Genomic DNA, 26291 nt, shown 5'->3' with positions numbered 1-26291 from the left:
AAGAAATCCAGTTACTTTAGTGGTTATTTCAGTAGCACTAGGAGGCACAGCTTTATCCTCCAAGTTACTGGCCAAAAGGTGAGTATTTAGGATGAAAATAGAACAAAATAATTTGTGAAAATCAGTCCAACAACAGAGAATGTTTAAGAAGGAAAAGAGTCCAGAGAGAAAATGGCTTCAATAGTTGAGCTAGTTGAAAGTTAATGAAAATTATTTTCTTTAATTTCAAGTGATGGGAAGTGGAAATGTTTATAATAGTCCATCAGGAAAAACACAGCTGCCTAATCTAAAAGTGTGTCTGAAGGTTTCCTATTCTATTACTCAGACCTTCTGATTGAGCAACAACTGTGGCAGTGAGCTTGGGAGAGCTACTTTTATAATTTGATTACTAGGGAGGTGATGGGTTTAGATTTGAATTATTCCCCTGTCATTTTCTGTTTATAATATCAGAGCACAGTTCAGTTTTCTTTCATGTTTCTTTTGCAGTAAAAATATATGTTAAATATTTAATTCCTACCTCAAATATCATGTGATGCTATTTCAGCATGTTTTCAGTCAGGCAGTTTTCAACAACCTGTGGCCATCAGGCAATGAGACAACAATTGGAGAAGAAGAAAAAAGGATGACATTCATATTGACACTTAGCAGATCCCCCTATGGCAATTCATTATTGCTTCTACTGCTGCTCTGATTACTTCAGAAGGAACTTAGATGCCCACACCCACCCAGTTTCACTTCAGACCCACAGCATTGCACTTTTTTTCCCCCAGCTGCTGGGAATCTGCTCTGACACTGTTCTGTGACTGCAGGCAATGTCCAAGTGAGCTTTGTGAGGCTCTCTGCTGCATGACCAGCAGGCAGACCGCTGAAGTTCATGGAAATCTAGACCAGAAGCAAACTGTTGATTATTCCCAGGTTTCAGAATTAGGCAATTTCATAGTTTATTTCTTTGAAAGTATCCTTTCAAACCAGTTAGTTCCTAATTGGTTATTTCAACTGCACACTGCAAGCTCAGCTGTAAGATCAAATGTTTAGGAGATTATCATGGGTCAAGTTGAATTTGGTTGATCTCAAAACATGTATGTTTTTTTTTGATATGTAAAAACAGACTATTTAAAAATAAGTTTGAGCATTTTTTTCTTGATTAGAGTACTGTACTCATCATTTCTTTGTAATCAAAACCATCAGGGATTAAATGATAACAACAAAACCAAAAAAGTTTGGTAAAATTTGGAATAAGCTTCCAAATTTTACTTTAGAGAAAAACTCCCCCTGTTGCAGAAAGGATTTGTTGCTTGTGACAGGACACACTGCTGAGCTATCTGACTCTTACTAGCTAATTTTTGAAACATGTAAGAAATAATTTTATGCTTCAAGATAATTTCCAGTTTTGAAGCATAACAATACATCATTTAACATGGAAGATGTTATTCCAAGGAGTTGTGACAAATGATTGTTTGGATTTCATTATATGAGGGAATGACACTACTTGTCTAGAGCACCAAGGGCAATTGTGGGCATTGCCTGGCAATGCTGAGGGGCTGCAGCAAAGAAACAAAACACAAGTACTCAGAATGTACTCTGAACATTCACTGACTGTTTATAATGAGAAAATACAGAAAGTGCTAAGCCTTTTGGCAGGTGAGTTTGAACAGTGATCTCTGTCCAGGAGTGTAAAATGAATTTACCTTGGCAAATGCCTAGGTCAGTATGAATGAAAACTTTTCAATAACTACTGTGAAACTTTTCTCTGTGAATTGTTGCTTTGCTTAAATTGGTTCTGAGTGTTTACACTCCTAATCAGCAAAGTTGTAGTGCAGCAATGCACAAAGCTCCTCCATCCCCTCTATCTCCTGCCTGCATGTGTCCCCCTGGCAGCTGGGCAGATATCTGTGGCACAGAGGCACGTGCGGGGGGGACATGGACCTGAAGGTTTCAGAGCAGTATTTACAAGCTGGCTAAGAATACATCAAACTGGAACAATTGCAAAGCTGGACCTTTATTAGTAAATCACTGAGGTCTGAAACAACCACATGCAAAAAGGAGCAGAATGTAAAACCTCTATGTATTCATAATGTGGATTTTGATAATTTAGAAAAGTCAGGGTAAACTGAGAAGAGAGATCTAAAAGGTTATACTAACAGGGTAAGAAACTCTAACAATTACAAGAGACTTGATTAAAAGTTCTACTTTGTAAGAAATATTATGCTTCCCTAACAGCTTCTGTAATATTTTTGTTTCCATATTTGTGATGATTTATTAACTGTCATGTTCCTTCTCCCCACCAATTTTCCTCATCCATGGTAGCCCAGAGGACCTTGCTGGTAGGGTTTTTTTCCACTTGTATCAAATCTCTTGGCCATCAAGGGTGTATTTCTCAAATGACTCTGTTTATGTCAGTTAGACACTGCTATTACTTCTGCTGTTATTATCCCAAATTTTTCATTCACTGTGCTGTTTCAGAGTATTTATTAATTCTCTTGCTGCCCACAAATCAAACCAAGGTTTTGTTCTGTTCAGGCTGTGGTAATGTTCTGAACACTTACTCTTTTCCCATTTCTGAAACCCAGTACATTGAATGTTACCCTGCACAACATGCCATTGACTATTCATTTGTTTCTGGTGGTTGCTTTATTGTTGGGGTTTTGTTCTGTTGTTTTTCAGATTTTTTAGAATTTATTAACTCATGTAACTAGTAATACTTAATATTCCTGTCATGTAATAAAAAATGCTTCTTTTTCATGTCAAGACGTTTTGGTTAAGTCACATGAAGGTAAGCATTTTTCTTTCTTATCTCCTGGTTAAAAAAGAGTTTTTCTAATTGACAAATGCTTTCAAAACCAACTTTCTCAGTTGAAATTCCCACACATTGTTTCCAAGAGACATGTCTGTCATTGCCTCTTCAGCAGAGAACATGCTTTCAAGCATTCTTGAAAGAAATCTTAATTTTTTCACAGCTGTTTGTAACTACAAGTATGGCTTGCAGTATTAAACACAGTTCAAGGCAAGACACTGCAGGTGCTCTTGCTGTACAGGAGAAGGTACAAGAGGCCTGAGAGTCAAGGGATTCATTTTTCTTGTTAAACCAATTATTCTAAAAAACAATTTGAGGGTTTGTTTTTGTACTTCTCAAGAAAATGACATGGAGAGAAAGTGCTAAGCCATTACTAGGTTTAGTATTATTTTTCCTATGTATGGATTGAGATTAGGCTTCTCCCGCAGGAAACCTCCCCTAAGAGGGTATTTGCAGCTACCAGGGATTATCCATATCCACTCAGTGCAGCTGCAGGAGCCTGTGCTACATTCTCTGGGGGATCTTTTTGTCTGTTGTGCCTCTTGTTAGTGCTTTTACTTTTATCTGTTATTGGTACCAGTCATAAAGCCCTTCTCTCTGCAGTTTGAATGAGACAAATTCTCAAGATTAATGGAAACAAATCTTGGTGACAGCATTTCAGATTTTAAAATTAAAGTAGTGGGAAACATTACAATAAAGTTCATAGAATTGGTTTTCTTTTTGTAGTTGTCCTCTAAAATATTTTCTTTCAGAAATGGGGTGACTGAAAAATTTAATTTTCCCATATTCACATGGCATGGATTGTGTTCTGTATTCTTCTAGTTGACTATCTGACATCAAAAAGCTGTTTCCTGTATTTCCCTCTTTTGTTATGTCCATCTCCATTTTTTACTCAGATACTGTTCTTTTTCATCCCATTTTGAGTCCAAATGAATGTTTCCATGATGTTTAGTTATTCTGACACTTGTTATATTCAGTGCTTTGTGCAGTGGAGTGTACAAAACTCTGTTTACCAGGCAAGACTCAAACATTACTCCATTGGAGTCACTGATTTACAATCTCAGTGTTTCAGATCATGCAGTGCATGACAGGTATTTCGTGACTTGTCTTGGGAACTGTGACTCTACACCTTTTTCTTTCTTTTAATCCTTTTTCATTCTTTATATAATCAGGTTGCTTAGAGAATTAGAAAGTTATGGACCTGTTTTCTAGATTCCAGTTTTAGACACTGCTTCAGGGTTACCATGAGCACCAAAAGATGCCTGCTCAGAACAATTAATTCTACTCTAGTGTTCCCCAAATCAGCCCTCAAGTAATGTTTATTAAAATAAATGCACTTCTAGGGAAGTATGAAAGAGAATATGTGAATTTTGTAAAGTGTGGGCAAATAAAAGAACACTGGCTGAATATGCTGTTTCTCCTATCTATTTTAACAGCCTTTCCCTCACTGAAGATCTGTGTGAAATTACCTGTCTTTCTTTTTGCCCAATCTAAGGCACTTTTAAGACAACACTAACCAATAGCAGTTCCTACAAATTAGGCTGACTAATCAATAATTTAGATTCATTAGTGGAAAGCAACAAAGGCCTCTCTTCACTCCCATGGGAGTTTTACAGAAAACAGGCAGGAAATGCTCATCATCAAGTGGAAAAGGTACTGAAGAACTGAACTTCAAAATACATTGGGCTTTAAATACAAATCTCATTTATAAGTCAAGAAATAACTTAAGTCCTTAAACTTTAATGTGAAAATTGAGTTGTTCCTGCTCAGAGAGCTGGGAGAGCATTTCCTGGTTCAGTACTTCATGTAGCCAAATACTACAGAAGCTATGGGGGTTTAGATGTCTGTTTAAATTCTGTCTCCCTCTTCTAACTTAGAACAAAAGAAGTTGAAGAGTTGAACTATCTTACCACCACTGAGTTCTGTCTTTCACATTTGTGTCCTAAAGATGGGGGTTTTTGCATCCTTGTTGTTTTGTTCATATCAGTCCCACAACTTCTTTCTTCTGCCCATAGTTTCTGAGCTGCCTTGTGCATTGCCAACATTCCTGTGGGATGTTCCAGCAAATGTAAAATATTAAATGACTTACCATTGTATTTCTATTGCTGTAACAGGATAAGTATGAATATACTCTGTGGTTGAAAGGGTTCCACTCTGCTCTGGCATGTTCCTCTGAAAGGATGCATGAAACAATCACTTTACGAAAACTTCTGTGACGGCTTATAAAGCATCATTCAACTACAGGGTTTTATAGGTTAATGATAAACCAATACAAAACAAAAAAACAGTAATAGAAACATTGGCACATTCTCTAAAAATAAATGTACTGTAAAGATGAACTTCAAAATGAAATGCATTTGTCTTGCATACAAGATATGCATTCCTATGACAGATATTTTGACTTCACTGCAACTGTATAGAGGCATGTTCTTTCCACTGCCTAGTCTGTGATTACAAACTGGAATAGGATCTTGTGCACTTAAGGCACGATGGAAATTCAAGAACTGTGTCAAATAAAGGGGCAAGGCTGAAATATTGATAACCTTTCAACATCACTGGCCAATCTAGAAAGCAGGAAGAGAATCATATGGTGACTGAAAACCATCTCCTACCACGTATTACTCCAATTGAATTAGGTGTATTTCACACAAATAAAAGATGACATTAAAAAAATACAGACCACTAACTTGTTCATTAAAAAAATCCCAAGCTGATGAGACTGTGCCTTTATTGTGAGGTCAGTTTCTTATTCACAGCTTTTAAGGGTAAAGGCAGGGCTTTTCATCATTTACCTTCTCTTACTATGTTAATATCATGGCAGTGGGTGGGAAATGTCCAAGGGAAATGGCATTGCAAGATAATGTTGTAATTCAATCATATTTGTCTGACCATTTTATTGCATTGAATTGTCCAGATTTAAATAACTGTCAACAGGCAGTATGATTTATATAACCATTAGTATGACTTTCTCTTGTTCTGATCTCTTACCAAAATGTATCTATCCATTAACAAAAAGCTACTGCTTGAATAAGGCCAGGCACAGACACACTAATTTATGCTCAGTGGACTGAACCGTGAATGTTCAGTGAATGTTCTGGCTGTGTTCTCTCCAAGCATTTTCAGGAAACCCTTCATATACAAATATGAAGTGAGGTAGCAGTTTACCCCGATCCGATATACCTAATCCCAGGATTAATTCTGTATGCCCATCAGTGGTGAAGCAAGATGGATTTAATAGCCCATTAGTCTTTCAGCATGATAATTTTCACGTCACTTATCCTGCTGGGTTAATTGCTTTAAAGTGGATATTATTGACCTCAATCCTAGTGGCAAACAGAGAATGTCTTATTCATCTCCCAAATGTACATTCTTAGAGTCTTGTTTCTTTTGGTGCTGACAATAAATCCACTAGATTATGTGTTTGTATATTATAATTTATACCCTATTGGCCCATATTTAAGAGCTTACCAAAGCAACGTCTTTCAGATATTATTACCCACGACTGGAATATTAAATTCTGTTTCTTATGTAAAGAGAAATGTTGCAAGCATAAAAAAATATTTGTTTTACCTCTTGTTAAGAAATTAATTTTGATGCCAAAAGCTGTAGCAGGTGCAGCAGAGATTAAGCACTTTTGGAATAAACAGCTGGACAGTATATTTCCAACTGCAGAAGTCTGGTCAGTAGAAGGAGAGAATGAAGAACAAATTTGGACAGGGAAGCTGCAGGAAAGGAAATTCAGGTTCTAGCATAGAGAAACAGAAAAATATGTAATGAAAAAGAAAATCCAGGAGTAAAACTGAAGAGAAGCGTTTTTTTTCATGTGTATTATTTGTGGATATTTTCCTTTAGTGATTTAGAGAAACACAGACAGCTGCTTTGAGGGAATTAATGCTAGCTGTGAGCAGCAAAAAATAGAAAAAGCGGGAGTGGAAGAGGAGCACAAGTAACGCTATTGCTTGTGGGGAGGTGAAACAGAGCTGGAAGTTACCGTAGCCAGTTTTTAGCTCTGTATGTGTCAACAGTGTTACACACAGTTATACTTAGGGCCTTGTATTCCTTGGGTTCCTCCGGGAAACAGGAGGGTAAGATTCAGATACTTGATTGTGGGAACCCCAGGTGTGCCCAGAGGCTCTGGAAGAACCCAAGCCCCACAGATGTCATTTGTAACACAGTGTATCCTCACACACCCCTGAAGTCTCATTCTGTAGTTTCCTGGGGTAAATCTGTTTTATAAGATATAGAATGGAGAATCTTGGTATTTACAAAAAGTGGTTTCTAAACCACATTAATGTTAACATAGGTAATTCATCCACTAGTGTAAGCCTATCTTGGCTCAATAGGCTTATCAAACACCAGAATAATGGCAGGACTGTTTCTTCACAAAGCAAACTGGAGCCACAGGATTCCTACTGAACTTTCTGATTGACTTAAACAGTGCTAGGATTTTCCCTGGGAGCTCAGTTCCACATTTTACTGACAATGACAATGTCAATGGCAGTGATGCCGTTTTGATTAGCAGCTGTTCCTGTGTGACATTCATGTGAGTTCAGTCGTGACACGAGCAGTGGAAGCTGCTTGCTCCTGCTTCAGTTACAAACCACCTTTGACTCCGGTTGAAACTAAACCTGTCTGCATGTAGCAACTCTCTGCTGCAGCAGGCGTGTGGCCAATCACTGCTCTCCAAAGGATTTTCCAGGAAAAAACAACAACTTGTTTTTTAACCTTCAAATTTTTTTTTTCTAAATTTAGGTCATCTGCTTTAGGTCATTTAGGTCGTTGAAAAAGGTACAACGTTAGCATGTTTCACAAAAGGCAAAATAAATGAAACCTTCTGAATAAAAAGAATATCAGCATTTGATAGAGAAGTGAAAAATTAAAGGAAGCAGTGAGAATTTGGTCAAGTCTGGAAATATTTCCTGTTTACTCTTAAGAATGCTATTTAAACATTGGTGATTATTTAGTGATGTTTATTTTTCACTTTGAACAGCTCCTGCCATCCATACTAAGAAAAAAAATTAGAGCATTGCCTTCTGTGTTTAAAACTTAGAACTGGTTGATCAGCTCATGTAAATTAGCACATAGCACATCCAGAGGAATCAGAAGAGTAAGGACAGATTACTGATGCTGAACACCTAGTCCTAGATTTCTTTTAACTTAAACTATGAGGAAAATACAGTGGATCAGATTTTGCTCCTATGTGAGCTGACGTCAAGGACACAAAACTTGACCCTAAATACACTGTACTGGGTCATTAAACCTTAAAAGATTTAATCATACATAGCGTTGCTAGGGTGTTTTGTAAATGAAATCGCTGAAATATAAAGTGCATTGACTTATTTTACTTACATTGATTTCGCACACTGTTAGGCACCTTTGTGCGGAACAAACACGTATTTTGTGGATCAGGGGCTGACTGGGCTTTCCTCTCGGGCACCAGAAGTACGTGACTGCTGGCTCTGCTCTCTCCCTGCCGGGGAAACGGCCAGCCGGGCACCGAATTCCCAAAGGAAAACTGTGCCTTTCTTACCTCCGTCCCAAGGAAAGCCAGACCCATTGGGGGTGCTCTCCCCACAAATTCGCTGCCTGCTGCAATCCGTCCTGACGATCCTCACGGAACCAGGGCCACCAGCCCGTGCCCCGGTCCATGCCCGCCTCCAGGACCCGCGGGCACCCGAGCTGGGACCGGCAGCGCCTCCGCTCTCGCCACGCTCCGTGACTGAATTTCCAGACTTTTGGTACACAGAGGGACACCGGCAGCGCTGGGGTGGGGACGAGACACGTGGTCATTCGTTCACGGAGCCCCTCCCGCTCTCCCCAGCCGGCCTGAGCCCACTGCCCACCAGGGGCTGAGGGGCGGCGGGGATTGCCTGGCGCTCATCCCGCGGTGTGAGGGGAACAGCGCGCCCCGAGCACCCCGCTGAGCAGGGAGGCGATCTCCTCGTCCCCGAGGAAAGTCTAACTACACTCACTTTTTACTGATATTTTTCCATCGGAATTCTCCACAAGACTGACTCCAGGGCCCTACCCCCGCCCTGCCGGGTCACGCGGGGTGACTCGGCCCTTCCGTAGGCGCCGCCCCGGGCCAGGGTCGCGGCGTGAGGGGACGGAGTGTAGTGCGCCCTCCCAAGGGACAGGGGGCGCTGCAGCCGGCGGGCGCGCAGGGCTCCGCCGCCGCCGCCATCTCCTCGCTGAGCTCATAAAGGTGTCGCGCAGGTTCCGCCCGGGCTCGTCATTCCGCCGCCTCAGGCCCGGTACCGCTGCCGCCGCCGCTGCTTCCCCTGAGCCGCGGCCCCCGCCCGCTGCCTCCCTCGTGGGGCTGCCGGTCCGCGTCAGCGGCCACCCCCCTCCTGCACCGGCCCGCCGGCAGGCGCCGGTTGTGCCCTCCCCGCCCCTTCCTCCCCTGTCTTCCCCTCACCCCCCCGCCCGCCCGGCCCCTCTCCCGCCGGCCGAGCCCCGGAGCGCCGCCGCCGCCGGGGTGTGAGCGGGGCCCGGCGCCGTGCCGGGCCGTCCCTCGCCGGCGGGACCATGGCCGCGAGCGCCAAGCGGAAGCAGGAGGAGAAGCACCTGAAGCTGCTGCGGGAGATGAGCAGCCTCCCGCCCAACCGCAAGTGCTTCGACTGCGACCAGCGGGGCCCCACCTACACCGACATGACCGTGGGCAGCTTCGTGTGCACCTCCTGCTCCGGCATCCTGTGAGTGAGTGCGGGAGGGGACCGCCGGCTCCATCCCCCCGGCAGCGGTGACCTCCGCCCCCGGCCGCTGGGGCACGCGTCCGCAGGGCGGCGGCGGACGTGCGGTGCAGCCCCGCCGCGGGTCTCGCGGCGTCGCCGCTCCCCCTGCGCTCGCCCTTCCTGTTCCCGGCTTGGCCTCGTCGGAGGGCAGCGGGCAGGGGGCTCTCCCGGGGGAGGGAGGGAGGCCGTCGGGAGGCTTTCTCGGGCGCGTTCGCTGGAAATCCCCGTCGGAGCCCCCGGTGCGGAGGTGGCCGCCGCTGGCAGGGTGTGCGGCGCTGGGGCGCACGGCAGCCCCGCGGCCCGGAGATGATCCTGGGGAGGCTTCTCCGGCACGTAGGGGGAGCGCGCACGGGCAGCCGGAGCACCACCACCCCACGGAAGTGTCGGAGGGGTGGTTAATTAAGCAAGTGTGCGGCAATACTTGTGGAAGGGGAAGGGGCATGTGGCTTAGCAGTTCACTGTCATGATAGCCTTGAAGGTGCGGGGATACTAACCCTGTCGTGAATGCGTTTGCAGATAGTACTTAAACGTTAAGTTAAACCACCAGCATGGCTTTATGCGCAACGAGTTCTGCTTGGTGGTAGTTTGTAAGACAACCCTTTAAGCTCTGTCTCAGTCTATAAACTCCAGGCCCAATGGTTTAAGAGATTTGATAAGAAAAGTAGAAGCTGTTTGGGATTTTTTGACTTTACATCGACTATTTCCTACGAACTATATATATAAACCTGGGAAAGGGATTGGCTCTGATAAAGTGATTGCATTTTTCCTGTTCCTCATTCCTGTATGGGCCTTCATACTACTCCTCCCTTTTCCACCCATCCTTCCCAGAGATAGTGTGTATGAAACTAAGAGTTGAGGTCAGTCAGTTGTGAATTTCAGTCACATATTCATAATTTGGGAGAAAGACCCCACTGTCTTCAGTGCTGCTGTTTCCTTAGCTATATCTGTTTGCTTTTATATGATTCTGTAGCATTGTGCTAGTGGAATGGAGTAAAACCAGAGTAACCAAAGTAATAAATAGTATGTCAGAGGATACAGATTGGTGTTTCTAAAAGGCATTTAGGAGCTTGAACTAATTTCTGTCCCCTTACTACCCCAAACATCCCTTCCAAGTAGGGTCTTGTGTTTTAGAACAAAGTTGGTAATTATGTTGAAATGCAAAGTAAATATATTAGTTCTTTGCTGAATTTACATGGAACAAACTGCCTTTTATACTAATAGACAGCTAATTAGACTTGGAGTTCTTCTACTTCATGTAGGCTTCTGAACAGACTTGATGCAAAAACAGAAAATACATTTATGTTGTGAAATTGAAAAGAGACTCTAGGTTTTCACACAAACATGCCACTCAATCAGCCAGCTCTGGCTATTGTTTGCTCTCTTAGCAAACTGTTATTTGTGCTGGCATGTGAAACTATTTTAAGCTACTGCACTGAGTTTATTTAATGGTTGCACATGTTCTTACGGGGTTAAACTGAAAGTGTGGTAAAGCTGTACCATGAGAGTGTTTGTCTTTATTTTTCAGGCTTCTTAACCTTAATAGAAAAGTATATTGTGAGTGCTGCTGAGATTCAGAAGAGTCTGTTCCTTTTATCTGTTGACTGGGAGGTAGGGTCTACTAACATAGTCCAATTTACAGCCACCAAAAGCATGTACAGGCAGTGAAACAACTAGTAAGCACGGGACAGCTGCCACTTGGTGTTGGCCATCATTTGGATGATACCATGCTTAAAGGAGGAAGACTATCTGCAAAAACATGGTTAATGTATTGGTATTCCATTAAAACACAAATGGTTTTTTTCATTCTAAATATGCAGTGTTTTTGTCTTACTGCAAAAAAGCAGCTACAAACTACGTGTTTGGCTCTTACAGCTAGTAACACCTACACTTACAGCTGGACTAAATGACTATTAAGAGAACTTAGTTTCCCTCTAAAATAAATTTGGACTTATTCTTTCATGTCAACTTGGAAGAACCTCTGTAAGTTGTGTGTGCAGGATCATATGTATTGGTTAACACCTTATGACCTAGCCAGTGGCATGTTTATTTGTTAGTGATGAGACTTGGTGTAGGTCATGTCTGTTTCAGAACTAGAAACTTATTTTTAACACTTCCATCAGAACAGTTCTTCAAACAACTTGGTTATTTCTTAATGCTTTTCACTGTAGAATTTCATGGTGTAGGGAAACGACTTGGGAACAAACAACATAATGGCAAATATAAAAGTACTGCTGCATTTGTTGTTCTTAATAGCTGTTTGTGTTCTGCCTCATAGTACTTGCTTTACTGTAAGGTTTTAATAATCTTAGTACTTTATCTTGTTTATATGCTATGTGAATTACTTGCATTGCTTCTTGTTTTAATTATTTTTTTCTAATCCGGTACAGGAAGTATTCTTGAAGTCAAGTAGACCAGTTTTTTTCAAGTATGAAGTGCTCAGTGCAAGATTAAAGTACTAGTAGATTAAAAAGTCTCCTTCAGAAAGATTTCTCAACTAAAAGTGATAGCTAACATCAGTATCATCTTAATTAAGCATGTTATTCTAGATACGGTTAACTCTAAGCTCTTTAAAACTGCAGTATAACTTTTTACTAGTTTTCTGAAGTGTTTGTTCATTGTCCTGGCAAGGGCCATCTAGTCACATCCAAAAATCTTAATTCTGGGTCTATCCTGAATTTCCTTAAAGTATTTCATGAGTATCAAAAGATGCTAATGTATTACTAGATTTAGCTTTTAAAACCTACTATTCCTTCTACTTTTACCCAAAATAGTATGTCTAGCTTTTTCATATGCTGCTAAAAACAGTGACAGAACTAGTGGCTTTGCTAAAAAGATCTCTTTCTGACTTAATGTTGAAGGTGAAGCTTGTCAAGTCAGAAGTGTGGATGACAGGAGGTTTTTCCCATAATACCTGGGGTTTAAGTGATTGGGTCAGATCAGGCTTACCAGAGTAGAAGTTTTGCTGTGCAAAGTGGTGCATGTAGGAGAACGTTCATGCACAGTGGTGTGAATTTGCTTCCTCTTAAAATAGTTCCGCTTGTCCCCTGTGTTTAAATTCTTCATGTGGGAAAAAAAAGTGTGCTGGCTTCACACAAGGTAACTCAAGTTTTTGGTGTTGTACAAGAATCTAGGATATCTGGAATGATACACAATTTCTGCTCTGAGAGCGGGAGGAGGTGCTCTGGAGGATCAGTGTGCTCAGGTCAAGATTACAGTCATACACCACGGGAAGATTTCTCTTTATTACAGCAAACCTGCATCTTGGGAAATGTTGGCAGGGAGATTATTTTGGTTTGACAGAAGTCCTTTGATTCAAAGGATTGTGTTGGTAGCTATGACTATTGTTTTCCTGGATGCTCCCATGTGGCCTGCTGACAGTGACATCCTTCCCTTTGTCTTATCAAATGCCTCTCTGCCTTGTATCTCAGCTGTGCGCGCCTCTCTGCTTTCAAGTACTTCTGTAGCACTTGCAGTCAGCCTGCTCCCAACTTTGATAAAAAGAACATGTTTTTCAGTTCACCAACGGAAAATATCCCTATTTAACAGTCTGCTTGCACATGTTTTGTATTATATATTTTTTTTAATTTAGTCTTGACTCATTTTTGTGTCTGCTGATGTGATAATTAAGGTACTCCTATCCTTTCTCTCACTGGCCTCTTAACTCCCTCCCAACTTATTTTGGAAGTCCCTTGTTCAGCAACAAGGAATGTTTAGAGAATAATAGGTACTTTGAGAAATGCTAAAGCCCTTTTATGCTAATTTTTTACAACTGTTGGCCTTCTTCTGGCTGCTTGTAATGCTCCTAGTTGAAATTTTAAATTTAAAATTTTCATGGGTAGGGGATTGTGTATCGGCCAGATGGAAGTATTTGGCTGATAGAATAGTAACAAATGATAACGTCTCTGTACAGTGGTGATAAGTTATTGTTCTTTCCCTAGAATAAGTTTAGCAGAAATTTTAGAAGTCTAAATAAACAGTACTAGAGTGAAGGTGATTGAGTGAGCATGACTTTTCAGTCCTTTTTTTCCTTTGTAGCATGTTTGGAAAATGACTCCATGTGTTCTGGGTCTCTGTGTATGTGTATATATATATTTTTTTTAAGGATATTTTCTGTGTTACTATATTTCTTGTTTTCAGTTGCAAGGCAGGAGAGCAAAGGAAATGTGTCTTTACCACACTGAACACTGTGCAGTTCAGAAAGAATGTTTGGTTATTTTTTAAGAAAAAACCTAAATTAACCTTAACTCTGCTTCAAAATGTGTGGATGAGTCGTCTACTATTAAAAATAAATGAGCTTGTGAGATGGTGGAGGGTCTCCAGGGAGGTCTACAAGTATCAGGAATGGCCAGTGCTGCTTATATTCCTTTTTGCTAATTAGAGTAGCACAGAAATAATCATGAATGCTGTTGCACTGGGTTTTCTGGTGCTTGTTTTCTGGACATCTGGGTGTGTGGGGTGCTTTGTGATGGCTCGGTATTTGACTTGCCTCACCTTCCTGCATTTTAGGGGATCAGATTTTGCTGGCTTAGGTTCGAGTTGGTGTTAAAATCTGATCCAGGGGACATGAGCAGTGTTGAGTAGCCGTCTGCCCACCATTCCTCCCGCGAAAGGGACCCTCTGTTCTGCCAGAGCTCACTCTTCACATTTTTCTCCCCTCCCAGCCCTAGCCTTTGCAGTCGGCTGCTCTGCCAACAATCACAAGTTCAACTATAATTTGCCGCTAAATTATGTTAGAAACAAATATCCACTGCTTGTTGACTGTGTTTTGAATGTTTAATGTTTCAACTGCCAGACTGCAGAATCCTGTGTCAGTGGCCTTAAAGCTTCCTTTGTTTGTGAGAGCGCCAGTTTAACAATGCCCTCTGGAGAACAGAGATCTCATGTTCTCTGAAGCTGCCCCTACGCTGAGCTGTGACTCAGTGAGGGTCAGTGGAGGAGACTCTCCGGGCTGGAATCTCTGGTCATAGTGCTCTTCCACAGAAGTAATCATTGCTGAGCGTGAAGAAGTTGGCAGTGATGAGTGGGATCTCTGTGTGGGATGTTCTAGCTCTGGTGTGCTGGATAAGTGCAGATGGCAGAATTGTCTTACTCTGTCATCCTTCCCCAGGGCCTCTTGGGAGGAGAGAGCTGCAGTCTGGTGTAAGTGCTGAGGTGGCGTTTGGTTGCTGCCTTCCCCAGGAGCTCTGTTGTAGGGAAGGGAGTAACTGGTACTGCTGCACAGGGGCAGGTTGCAAATACTAGTTCAGGGTCAATTTAAATTTAGGCATGGATAATTTGCACTAAGGGACTGTAATCCATTCGTCCCCTGTTAAATAGGGAGTACTGTAAAGCATTAGAATTGTGTGAAACACTTGTCAAATACAAGGAAAGAAACATTTTTCCTATGAAAAAGGAGATTTGTTAGTTCCTCAAGGGGTAATTGTACTTGGCTGTCTACCAGTAAGCTTCCCCCATATGTACATAAGGTGTTTGTGAATCATTTGGGTCATTAAATAGTCTCTGTAAGGTAAGGAAGGGTTGGCCCCTGAATCTTGTTTCAAAAATTGCACAACTGCTCTGTTTTAGGGAAATTCCAGGCCATTAATGGTTGTTAGTTAGCAATCATAAAAAAATAGTTTGTTGTTCTAATGGTAGAATCAAAGTAATTTATCTAAGGAAGATAATGCTTGGGCTGTGTTTGTGTGCAGCTTTGTGTCTGGAATTCCTTCTTTTGGGTTGACTTCTTAGGCTGTTTTAGCATTAGAGGAAGCTTTACATAGATTCCCTGCATCCTTTGCCATATTCAATGGACATATATACTTGAATGTACAGTATTGCAGCTTTATAGTTGACTTCAGATTATGGCTGTTAAAGTTTTGTTCAGAATGTCCAATATTACCTGGACCGCTGACGTGGTTCCATGCTGTCTTTCATCCTGCCAGACATCTGACACCTCTGTGTGGTGATCTAATCTTTAGGGGGGATGTCTTCCTTCTTTTAGCAGGATGGTATAAGAGAAAATGTGAATTCCTCTTATCCCATGTGAATATAGTGTGTATACCATGAAACCTTATATGCCTGAACTCTTCACTGGAGAGAGAGGCATGGAGGAAGTCTCTGGTGAGATTTAACATCTTATCTAGGCCTCAACCACATTTAATATTGCTGCTTAATAGAGCTGAAGATACTGAAGATGTCAGTGTTTGCTACTGTAAATGCTCTGAAGAGCCCTGGTAGATCAGTGTAGAGTAGGTAAGTCTTCGAGAACTTCTGCAGTGCCTTGAAATTGCAAACACAGGTACAACAGAGCACTTCAACTGTACTTACTGCAAAAAGGAATTTCCAGCAGGAGCTAGTGGGAAAGTTGAGATATACTGCCTGTGCTGAGAAACATGTCAATGTGTTAATGAATAGCTCTGGCTTTTAAATAGCCATTAAATAGTTTACAACTACCTAACTGTGCTGCTATTGTAATTACTAGGAGGAGAGTAAATTGAACAAACTAAGGCAGACAGAACTGCTTTTATACTTACTGTAAAAGCAAGGGACAGTAATTGTCATATAACATTTGATGGAGCAGATAGATCTGTGTGAAGTGCCAAGTGGATGCCAACTTTGTTTCTATGCTGTCACTCAATATGTGATGCTACAAGTGCCATTTAGTGAAATGTAATTACTTGCATTCACAGACTGAAGTGTTTCTTTTAAAAGCCAAAAATAAGCAAAACCTAATCCTAGCACCAGCTCTGAAACAATGAATTTTAACTGCATAGAACTCCTACAGTTTCTTTAAAATTACATCATCTTAAAAGAAGGACTGACTTTTAAAATAACTCAGATAATATTGTAGTATTTTAATAAATGTAATTTATTTGTGATGTAGATGATACAGCTAGATGAAAGATGTTAAATTAGTAACTTTAATTTACCAAGAAATTTAAATATTTTGAGACAAGATAGTTTAATCAAGTATCATAAAACCTCTCTCACCAACTTCAGTGAAACTTCTACCTTGTCAAGGTTCTGAACTGTGGAGTCTAATGTCAGTTGCTCCGATTTCAAAAGTTTGCTGAAGCAAATGGTATTCTGTAAAACAAATTTTCATATGCCTGTAGGTTTTTAAATGACTTCTCTTTTAAGGTATTCAAAAGACTGCAGTTCTTAGCAAAATACAATCAATTGTTTATCCAAGTGTTTCAAACAGTGATTATCTCCAATTTGTTTTCTCATGAAACTTGGGCTAAAATGTTACTGCTTAGTGTTCTAACCCATATTCAACTTCTGATTAAAAATGTGGAGTTCTTTAATGCAGGATCAGAATTGTCTTAGAGGTACACTTGAGTTTAGGTGTGAAGGTGAATTTTCAAGCTAAAAGCACAACAGTATTTTTCCCATTAGACTTACTTGGAGAACTTGAAGTGCTAAAGTTTTTCCGCCAAAGTTGAATTTAATGTTAATATTAGGAATGTCAGATTTTTTTCATAGGCTGTTCTGATGGATAACAATTTAATTTATAGCTAATGTTCTTGAGGTAATCACAGAGTTTAAAGACATCTACTGGCTATCCTAAATTAGATGTCAGTGTTGTTTTGTTTTGTTTTCATTTTTCTTAAAAGCAATCTGAACCAAATTTAGAATTAAAAGTGTAGGGACAAATACAAGCAATACAATTGATTTTCTTAGCGATTTTTTAGGCCCATATTGCATCCCTGGAAAGCTGTTTGTGTGCTTTGGTGTCTCATGGTCAATGTATGTGAATTGTTTTTTGAGATGGTATTTCAGAAATCCAGGCCTGATTAACCTGAGTGTTAAACTGGCCCCTGGTATTGCCTGGGTGAGTGTCTCCAGTGTGGGATGGGATGTTCTTGCATCCACTAGGCAAAGCACAGCTTGGGTTTGATGGGAAGCAGTTGTGGGCAAAAGCAGTAGCTAGCATGTATTTAAAGGAGGAGTTGGAAAAGAAAGCAAGCTTTTTTTTTTACCCTGCTGCTGTTGCTCAGCATGTTTTCTCTCTGTGCTTGCAGGCTGGGTTTGACAGTGTCAGGCTGTAGCAGTACAGATGCCTGGTGTTCTGCTGGCTCTGCTGCAGGAGCCTGGCATGGATGTGAGAGTGGTGCCAATCTGGGCTTCAGGCAGAGCTGCTCACATTTGGAGCTGTGGCATTAGCAATGGTATCTCTCATGTGAGAGCATGCTAAAACCAGTGTCTTTTTGCTTTTGTTGTGGTTAGTTCTGTAGTGTTCAGGAAGAGGAGTGAGTTCAGGGGCAAAAAGTAAACTGTAAAAAGATGCTGTGAGGAAACAGGAAATGTAGGTTAAAGCAAGAGAAAAATACTGAGCTGGGCAGTTTAGCTTGAAGAAATCTAGTTACTGTGTAGAAGTTGTGAGAAGAGATCAAAGTGTGGAAAGAGTTGGAGGAAAAGGAAACTACTACCAAGAAACCCAAGAGTGAGAGACAAAAGGTAGAGGCAAGGGTGAAGCAGATTAGGATTTTTAAAAAAGTCTAATTTTGTTTTCCTGAATTGGCATAGAAGGTGCCTGAGTGACTTTGTGTGAGCAGTTGTGAGTATTGGTCTCCCCTGAAGTTCTGTTATTCAGCTTTGTATACTGTGTGTTACTTGAGCTTACACAGCCTTAAGTTGTATGGCAGTACCAAGAATGAGTGTGCTTTACAGAGATGGCTCCTGATTTTAAAATGTCTAGCTGTAGTGTTAAGTGTGATTGTATGATGACAAATTTCCCAAATGCTGAACACCTCTTTCTTCTTTCAGGCGGGGCTTGAATCCACCCCACAGAGTGAAGTCGATTTCAATGACTACGTTCACACAACAGGAAATAGAGTTTCTGCAGAAACATGGAAATGAAGTAAGTATTATTTGGAAAATAAAGTGGGTTTGGCACTTTAGTATTAAAGTTGAAAACACTACTTCAAGAAAACTAAGGGTTTTTTGTTTTTTTTTTTTTTTTTTTTTTTGCAAAAGAAGTCTTTTGAAGCCAACATCATTTGAAATGAGGCTTTTGAAGAGCTTGTTTCATTGGGTAGCTGATCATCTTAATGTTATTGCCCAACCCAGACAATCCAGATTCACATGATCAGTATTTCTGAATTGGGTTTTCTTTTGATTTTGCATAAGGCAATATGCAGCCACCTTTTTTTGTTCCTATAAGCTCAGAACTTGAAACTGACCACAGCAGTATTTCCTGAAAGAGTGTACTGCGCCAAAAATAAATGCAAAAGTACAGCTTGTAGCTGTATTTCTTCACACTTGGTGTCAGAAAGTCTTCTAGTAGTTTTAATTATTAATAAAATAATAATAAATAATTAATTTATAATTAATAATAAGTATGCTTAATAAAAGCATATCCATATACTTACATATGTGTGTTAAAGTATATCCATATTGAATGTTCTTGGACAGAGGAAGGAAAGGGAGAAATTGTTACCTAGTGGCAGCTTTGAAGAGTTCTAGCATACTGACTTTTTGTTCCTTTTAATAGAAGAAAAAAATCTGAGGTAAATGTTGGATTGACTCTGTGGGAATACATGGAACTGTTAGGCCCTGGATGTGGCTATTGCTGACTTAAGTTTGAGGGTGAAGTTTGTTTTAATAACATGCTGTAGCCTTGAGGATTTTAGAGGCAGATTTTGCCTCTGTTCAAACTAGATAAGGTTCTGCTTCACATTGATTGCATCTATACCCTGTTTAGTAGAACTACTGATTGTAGGCTAGTGTGTGTTTTATTAGTGTGCTTTTGTGAAGCTTTGTGAGGATAAATCCCATCATTCAGTAAAATGCTGATACTTAACTTTCTTAAAGTTGGTCCATTCATAAATGTCAGGTTGAAGAATGAAAACAGAAGTAGTAATTTCTTTTTCTGCCCTGGTAAAGATGTGTTATTTGTTGAAATGACTGTTAGTGACTGATTCCTCTAGACAGAGCTAGAACAAGGCCCGAACACTCCCAGACTTTATAAAATACTCTTGATGGCTTAGGTTGGTTGGGCTTTTTAAAACTGTAGAGCGTTGCATGTGTGTGTATATGTATAGAGCATATATAAGTCAGTATTAATGACTTTTTGCATAGGGAAATTTAATAAAGAATCATCTCTGGATTCACATAGAGTGTGTTGGAGGCTCTTTCCATAAGATTAGATTGTAAACTGCAGCTTTGCTTTAAGCTTCACAAAGTGTAAAGAAAAACATGTGTTTGTAGCTCTCTCCCTGTATTTGTTTTAATTTCATTTACTAAACTTGCTATGTCTAGAGAATGCTACAAGTTTGTTTTCACTGATCTGGAACCTTAAGTGATCCCTTCTCAACTGATTAGTGTGGTTGTCCTTCTCATAGCCATGACTAGTCTGCTAATCATTATGATTTAGTTGTTACATAGTTTATCATTGACATAAAAAAAAAATCACAGACCTCTGCAGTGCTGCTCTGTTTCAAAAGGAGAGGTCTTTGCACTTGTAGTACTCTAATTAGAGGATTCCAGTGATGTAAATGAGCTGCCCCCTAAGTGAGGATGTCCTTCTGAGTTTAGTTTTAGGTTGTTGATTATTGCTTTAATTCTTTGGTAGAACTGAATAGACACCTGTAGGTGCTGATGGCACATTTAAGGAGTGCTCAAATATTGAATAGAAATGATTATTGTTTTAAAGACTGTTAGAAGTTTAAAACCTAGTTAAACATGGCTTTGTACTTCATATTGCAGTAGTTAAATAGGCATTTTGCTTTTGGAATACTTATCTGCAGATAAGATAATGTATTGGACAGAGGAAATTCATCCTTTTTTTTTTAGCTTACTGTTCAGCATAGGAGGCTCTTGTATCTATTGGAAGAAAGGAAATTGCCTAAAATAGGACTTTTGTCCAATGTTGTAATATTAATGGTTATAACAATTTTACAGTGGTACATATAAAAAGCTCAACATTTTTGGCAATCTATCATGTTTAACTTATATTTTTCTGTAACTTCTAAAATACTTTCATTCCAACTTTCTTGTTTGAGTCTTTCTCCAACATGGCCAAGGCCTCTGTGATAACCTTTCTTGCTTCCAGATGAGTAGGTCATGGTTGTACAATAGGGATCTTGTTCTGAATACAAAGTAAAATAGCAAGGAAACTTCCATGAGATAAAGTAGTTAAGGTGCTGAGTTGTTCTTAAATGAAGTAATTTTCCACTCTCATTCAAAGGGTATTTATAAGGTCAGTATATTGTATGAGGTTGAAGTCCTCTAAAAAAACCCAACCACCCGAACCAAACAAAGAAAAAACCTTAAAATGTTTAATAATATTTAAAATACCAACTTTTCCCCAGTTGTTGTAAATGACCCTCTTTGTGGCACACATGGGTGAAACATTCAGTTACTGAAAGGCTTCTGCAAAGCAACTGCTTCAGGGAGAGATTATTCACAGCAGCTTTTGCTTAGGTGAGACACCATCTTCTTCCTTGTCTATACACATTCTAAGAAATTTCTGGCACAGGTAGCTTGAAAATTATTTTAAATGAGTTTTTACTGCGTCAAACAAAGTTTTAAACCTTATACTGTATTAGAAGACACCTATATTTTGGTGTTGCTTACTCATCTGGAGGTATAAACAGCTGACCAGTCTCCAGTTTTGCTTATGTTGGGATTAGGTCACTGTAGCAGGAATGGAGGCATCTTCCAGCTGTCATTCCTCAAGTGCCTTCTGAAATCCTTTTGAAGGATAAAGGCAGTTTTGACTCACTGGGTAGGGTTTTTTGTCTCCTTGCTGTCTTCATGAAGAGCAGTGGAGGTATTTGCACATTTTCTTCTTAGGAATAATGAGGAGAGAGTGATATGGAGATGTGTTGGCTTGAATACTCATCCTCAAATGATGCTAGTGCTGATTCGGCCTCTGATTCAGTTGTGCAGTGGTAGTAGGAAATGAACTCTCTGCTTGAAGAAAGTGGAGGTGGTGCTAACCTCCTGTTGCCATTATAACTGTGAATATTTATTCAGAAGCTTTTCTCCTAAGATAAAGAATAGTATTATGAGGCAAACCAGTTACAGAGTTAATTTTTCTCCTACCCTTTTGAAAGATGACAGGTATTTTATAACCTTTCCAAATAACCCATTCTAATATGCATGTGGTTGAAAAAAAAGATCTTGATGGTCTTGGATTTAGAAAATCTCTGTTACTCTGGGGCAAAGACCATGTTTACCTGAGCTAATGAGTAGAATACCTGAAGGTATGCTCAGCTCTTGGAGTTATTTTAATAGTGCTGAATTTTGGTGGCAATTTTCCTGACTCTCAGTAGCACCTGTGCAAGTCCCTGTTTCTTGCACTCTTGCAGAACTGGCAGCAGTCTGAGCCTGATTCAGAGCTGGTGTTAGGCTAGGCAAGAATGCTTCTCTTGAATCTCCTTTACTGTGGAATGTGGCCTGGAAACCCTGGAGTGAAAGGAGCAGTCCTAAGCTGGAGCTGATGAGTGCTGACAGCACAAGCTGGGCAGCCAGGTGTCCTTGGAGTACATTGCTGGTTCTGCTAATACGATACAGAGATACATGAGCTGATTGTGTGTAGAACAATGTCTTTGTTAGCTGGATTTACTGGCTTCACTCTGCTTATCAAACCACTATAACTTCTGGACCCAAACTGCCTTTGAAATCAGTACTCTGGCAGTATAAAATTCTTCTAACCCACAGAGATTAATGAATAATATTGACATCAGAAGTGCAGGATTACTAAACAAAACTATAACTTGCTTACATAAAGAAACTGTTTCCAAATCTTTCTTCCTGTAGGGTGTTATGTTTTGGAACTTAATTTTGTTGTGTGATAATGTGCAGTTCTTTGCACTGCTGGCATTATATTTGGAGCATAACTGAGGATATTTTATTGGCAGGGGTGGGGAGAAGAAGAAATCTAATTTGGCATTTACCAGCCTCCTGAAAGGTATTATCTTGTTAGAGCTTTTTAAACTGGACTGACATGTGTAATCTTCCTATGCAGCGGTATGTCTGGGTCTCCAGAAGTGTTGTAGGTCAAGTAGTGTGCTTTTTCCTAGGTTGAAGTACAGCTTCTGTCAACACAAGGATGTGCCCTCTGAGAGCTTTTCCTTGCCTTGCTGCCTTTACCACATTCAGAAGCAGGAGGCTTAATGAGCAAGAACTTAACTTTGCTGGCCTGACTGAATTTTTCTTGTTTCTGACTAGCACAACTGTGCTAACAGGAGTTTCTGAAGTGTGGTTGCTCAATATGTTGTCTAAGCAGAAGGCCTTTGTCTCTCCTATATCCACCTTTCCCCACACACTGGAGATTTCTATCAGTGAAATGGTTATGACATGGCAAAGCTTTATTTGGTAGTTGAAATACAAAGCACTGGAATAAAAATAACTGAAGTCTTAAATTCTCAGTGTTTCTGCAAAATTTAGTGGATAGTGCTGATTCTTTTCTTAATTAACAGTTTTTTAGTAGGCCTGTTCTTTCCTACTTGCCCAGCTCTAAAAGCACACAGGCAAAAACCCCATAACATATGCAAACAAATATGAAGCAAAACAAAAGCTAAACTTCTGTGGAAAAACAGGTACACGTATTTTCCTTTTAGTCTTTGACCCGTCCTTGGAACTCCTGAAAGCATGAAATGTTAGTGGAGGCTGGGTTTTAACCAGAAACCTTTCTGACTAACTTCATGGTGGGCCAGATGTGCACTGAATGGGATGTGTTCTTTGTTACTTTCTGTCAAAGCTGAAAACAAAGGTAATTTCTCAAAGTGTAGGACTACAAATGTAAATAATGTATGGTAAATATAATTACTCTGGGAAAAACAGCTCTCCCTCAGATGGAATGGCTGTGGAGTGCAGATTCAGGTAAACCACAGGTATGAAGAGAAATAAAGGTAAAGGCTTTATTATAACATACAATATGCACTTGGCCCAATTTCTCCTTTCAATGATATATTTAAGTTACAGAAACTCACAGTTTCTGCCGTGTTACCTCCTGGGTTTTTATCTAGGTCAGGGTGAGTAGGTTGATGCTGGTTGTGATTCTCTTTCCCTCTTTACTTCATGCTGTACTTGCTGATCTAATTCTGAGCGTCCCAGTATCTGGTTGCCAGGTGTCTGATGACATCCCTTGCAGGACTGGAGCTTGTTGGCAGAGGACAGGTACTATCCTTGTCAAAGCAGTTGTAAAGGGATTCTCATGAACTTTTTCATTCCATGAAGACACCTGCTGAATCTTGATATCTACATATTGTTACCTGACAAGGTAAAACTTTGCTTTGTCTTGATTTTTGCAGCCCCCAGAGTGTAGTAGGGGCAAAACTTCAAAGTATTGCTTCTGTCAAGCCTTCAACAAAAGTGAACTTTCAAATGCTGCATATGCTTAGTCATTCTGACTTCAGTGCTCTCCTTTTTTTTTCCCCTACTCTGTTGGTGAACCAGTGGGACATGGACTAATTATACTTTTCAGGGACAGTGGACAATGATTATGGATTGTTGGATATGTTCCACTGTTTCTAGGGGCTTCCACATAACTTGAATGTTTACTCTTGGCTCCAGCTTGTCAGGCTCTTCTCTAAGCAGAGAATTTTGTTTGATAGAGCTGTGGTTATCCAAAGGAGGAGTATAGCAAAGCTTTCAGTGAATAAACAGAGCTTTTGAGCACAGGCTTATTGGTGCTGCTGTTGCAGAAAGAACAATATTAATATTAAATGGCTGAACCAGAGTATTCCCAAGGAGATGGTGCAATGTAGAAGGATTTCAGAAAGCCATAGAATTTTTAGACCCAATACCTTAATAGCGTTGTGTAATTGTGTGGTCAGTTGGGATGATGGTTCATATATGATCTGTAAAAGCAAAGGAATGAGTAATTCTGTTAAAATGAGGCCGAAGATGTGTCATACAACTTCAGCAGCAGCGCTTTCTGAATGAGCTCTGCAAGTATGATTTATGTATGGAGCTGTTAGAGGGGTGGTTTGAAATACATGCTCCTTGGGATATCAAATTCAAATTTCTCAAAACATACCTTCTCAAAATTACCTAAAATTGAGAACAATTACTTCCATGGATTTTTTTTTTCAGATAGTGAATTTGTATTAAATAAGAAGAAAACTGTGTTTAGTAGAGTAACAGCTTGCTTAAGGCTTGGGTTTGTGCAGGTTTACATTTCCTTTAATGCCTTTTTGCAGTTTCTCCCTGCTCCCATGTCCTGCAAGTAATGCCCTGCAAGAGTCAGCACATGCTGTGGATAGCTGTGCTGAGTAACTGTGGGAGTAACTGTGCTGTTCAGGTGTCTTGCCTGGGCAGCTGTTGGGCCAGACAGAACATAGCACTGAAGCTTATGATAAGGTGTTGGCAACTAAAGTTGCCAGTTTGGTCTTTCTGTAGTTGTACTGGCTTTTTGTTGTTGTTGTTGTAATGAATCTTTTGGTATCTGTCCAATTCAGATGGTGATTTAGTGGGGAGTAATCAGGGTACCAAAGGTATAAATGATGAGTAATCTTCCCCCACCATAAACAAGTTGTATGGCATAAGTTTCCCTGATATTTATCACAAGAGTAACTTTTGAATAGCTTTGAAGCAAAAAATGTGATGACCTGATCAATAAAAATAAAGCAAAAATAAAAATTTCTCACAGCAAACTTCTTTCTTTGCACAAGTTTCAGGACTGTTGGTGACTTATTTTAAAATTACTATGGACAGACAACTACTTCAAGATAACACAATTACATGATGTGAGTTCTGTCTCTGACAACAGTGTTCTTTAAATTTTATTTTTCAATTTTCATTTCATCCTGTGGTATTGCACAGCTCTCTGCCATTTGTGCTTTTTTAGATGGCTGAAAATTGTTTTGTGGTTCACTTGAAGCATAATCAATGCAGTGTTGTGGATCCCTGTCAAGTCAGATGATGGTAGCAGAAGTATAGCTAGACAGAGCACACAGGTCACCAGCAAACAAGGGAAGACAACGAGCTTTTTATTGGGCTCTGAATGCCTGCTTGGAATGGCTGCTGATGTTCAAAGCATTGTGTGCTGCTTAAGACAGAAATATGTGCCTTTCCATGGTTTCTGGTGTGGTTCTAAAGTTTCATAAAATACGGCTTTCTAAAGGACTTAAGTCAGAATTGTGTAGGTTGGAAAAAATCTTTAAGATCATCAAGCCCAACTGCAGTAGGAAGACAAAACAGCCTTTTTTTGGCATAAGCATGGTCTGAAATGCCCTTATGAGGATGTGATTTACCCTTCATATTCCAGTCATGTTGTACACCCACTTAAAGTCTTATGGTTTCTTTCCATCATTCCCACTAATCCAAACTACTCTTATCTATTGTGGGTGTCTGGTTTTGGATTAAGACTTGTCCATTTTAAGAACTTTTAAGAAATTGTACTTCCTCTGATAACTCTTTAGGTTGAGAAACCTAGGTGAAATATAATTTGCATTTGCTATGGTAAATGTTTTACACTGTTTGTACAGCTCCTGCAGTCAGATTCTGGAGCAGTGAGAATGTCCTGCTGAAGTGTGTGTGACTAAGTAGGTTCTTTGGCTTAGTGAATGTCCATTAGTAAAACTGGTAGTAAAATTGGTTGCCCATTTAGTAAAACTGTTCTCTGTGCTACCAGCAACAGAACACAGAGTGCCTGGCAGTTTGTTTAAATTAATTACAGTAATGACTTAAGGCATATTTCACTTGTTACTTCCTTTTGTGGTTAGGTATTTAGAAGGAATTAGTTGCTCCAGGAAACACTTTTGGAAGGCTGTTTTCTGAAGGTTTGCAGATTTGCAGTGCAATGGCAAGAGCCGATGCCTTTAAGAAGC

At 40.2% G+C, this 26291-nt stretch overlaps 1 protein-coding gene and 1 long non-coding RNA gene across 8 annotated transcripts in view; one reads left to right on the top strand and one right to left on the bottom strand.

Annotated features, from left to right (window-relative positions):
- Positions 1–517: 517 nt before the first annotated feature.
- LOC108961881 (uncharacterized) lies at positions 518–9065 on the bottom strand. 2 transcript variants are annotated; one of them, XR_003944749.2, is made up of 3 exons: positions 8144–9065; positions 4884–4966; positions 518–574 (listed from the first exon to the last, which is right to left on the bottom strand). It is a non-coding gene; the product is annotated as an uncharacterized LOC108961881 (long non-coding RNA). The 2 variants fall into 2 exon arrangements; XR_003944750.2 differs by lacking the exon at positions 4884–4966 and adding an exon at positions 4705–4841.
- A 138-nt stretch (positions 9066–9203) lies between these two features.
- AGFG1 (ArfGAP with FG repeats 1) overlaps positions 9204–26291 on the top strand; it is a 35932-nt gene continuing 18844 nt past the window's right edge. For 2 of the 6 annotated variants that reach the window (XM_050977808.1, XM_050977802.1), the window contains exons 1-2: positions 9205–9489; positions 18277–18370. In XM_050977808.1, coding sequence (XP_050833765.1) covers positions 9323–9489; positions 18277–18370 — 261 coding nt within the window. In that variant the 5' untranslated portion in view covers positions 9205–9322. Of the gene's footprint in view, positions 9494–18276; positions 18371–26291 lie in introns of all 6 variants that reach the window. The other 4 variants (XM_050977806.1, XM_050977804.1, XM_050977805.1 and 1 more) reach the window with 3 other exon arrangements.

Source organism: Serinus canaria, chromosome 9 (assembly GCF_022539315.1).
Source record: "Serinus canaria isolate serCan28SL12 chromosome 9, serCan2020, whole genome shotgun sequence".
Taxonomy (NCBI): Eukaryota; Metazoa; Chordata; class Aves; order Passeriformes; family Fringillidae; genus Serinus; species Serinus canaria.
This window is presented reverse-complemented; position numbering and strand designations above follow the sequence as displayed.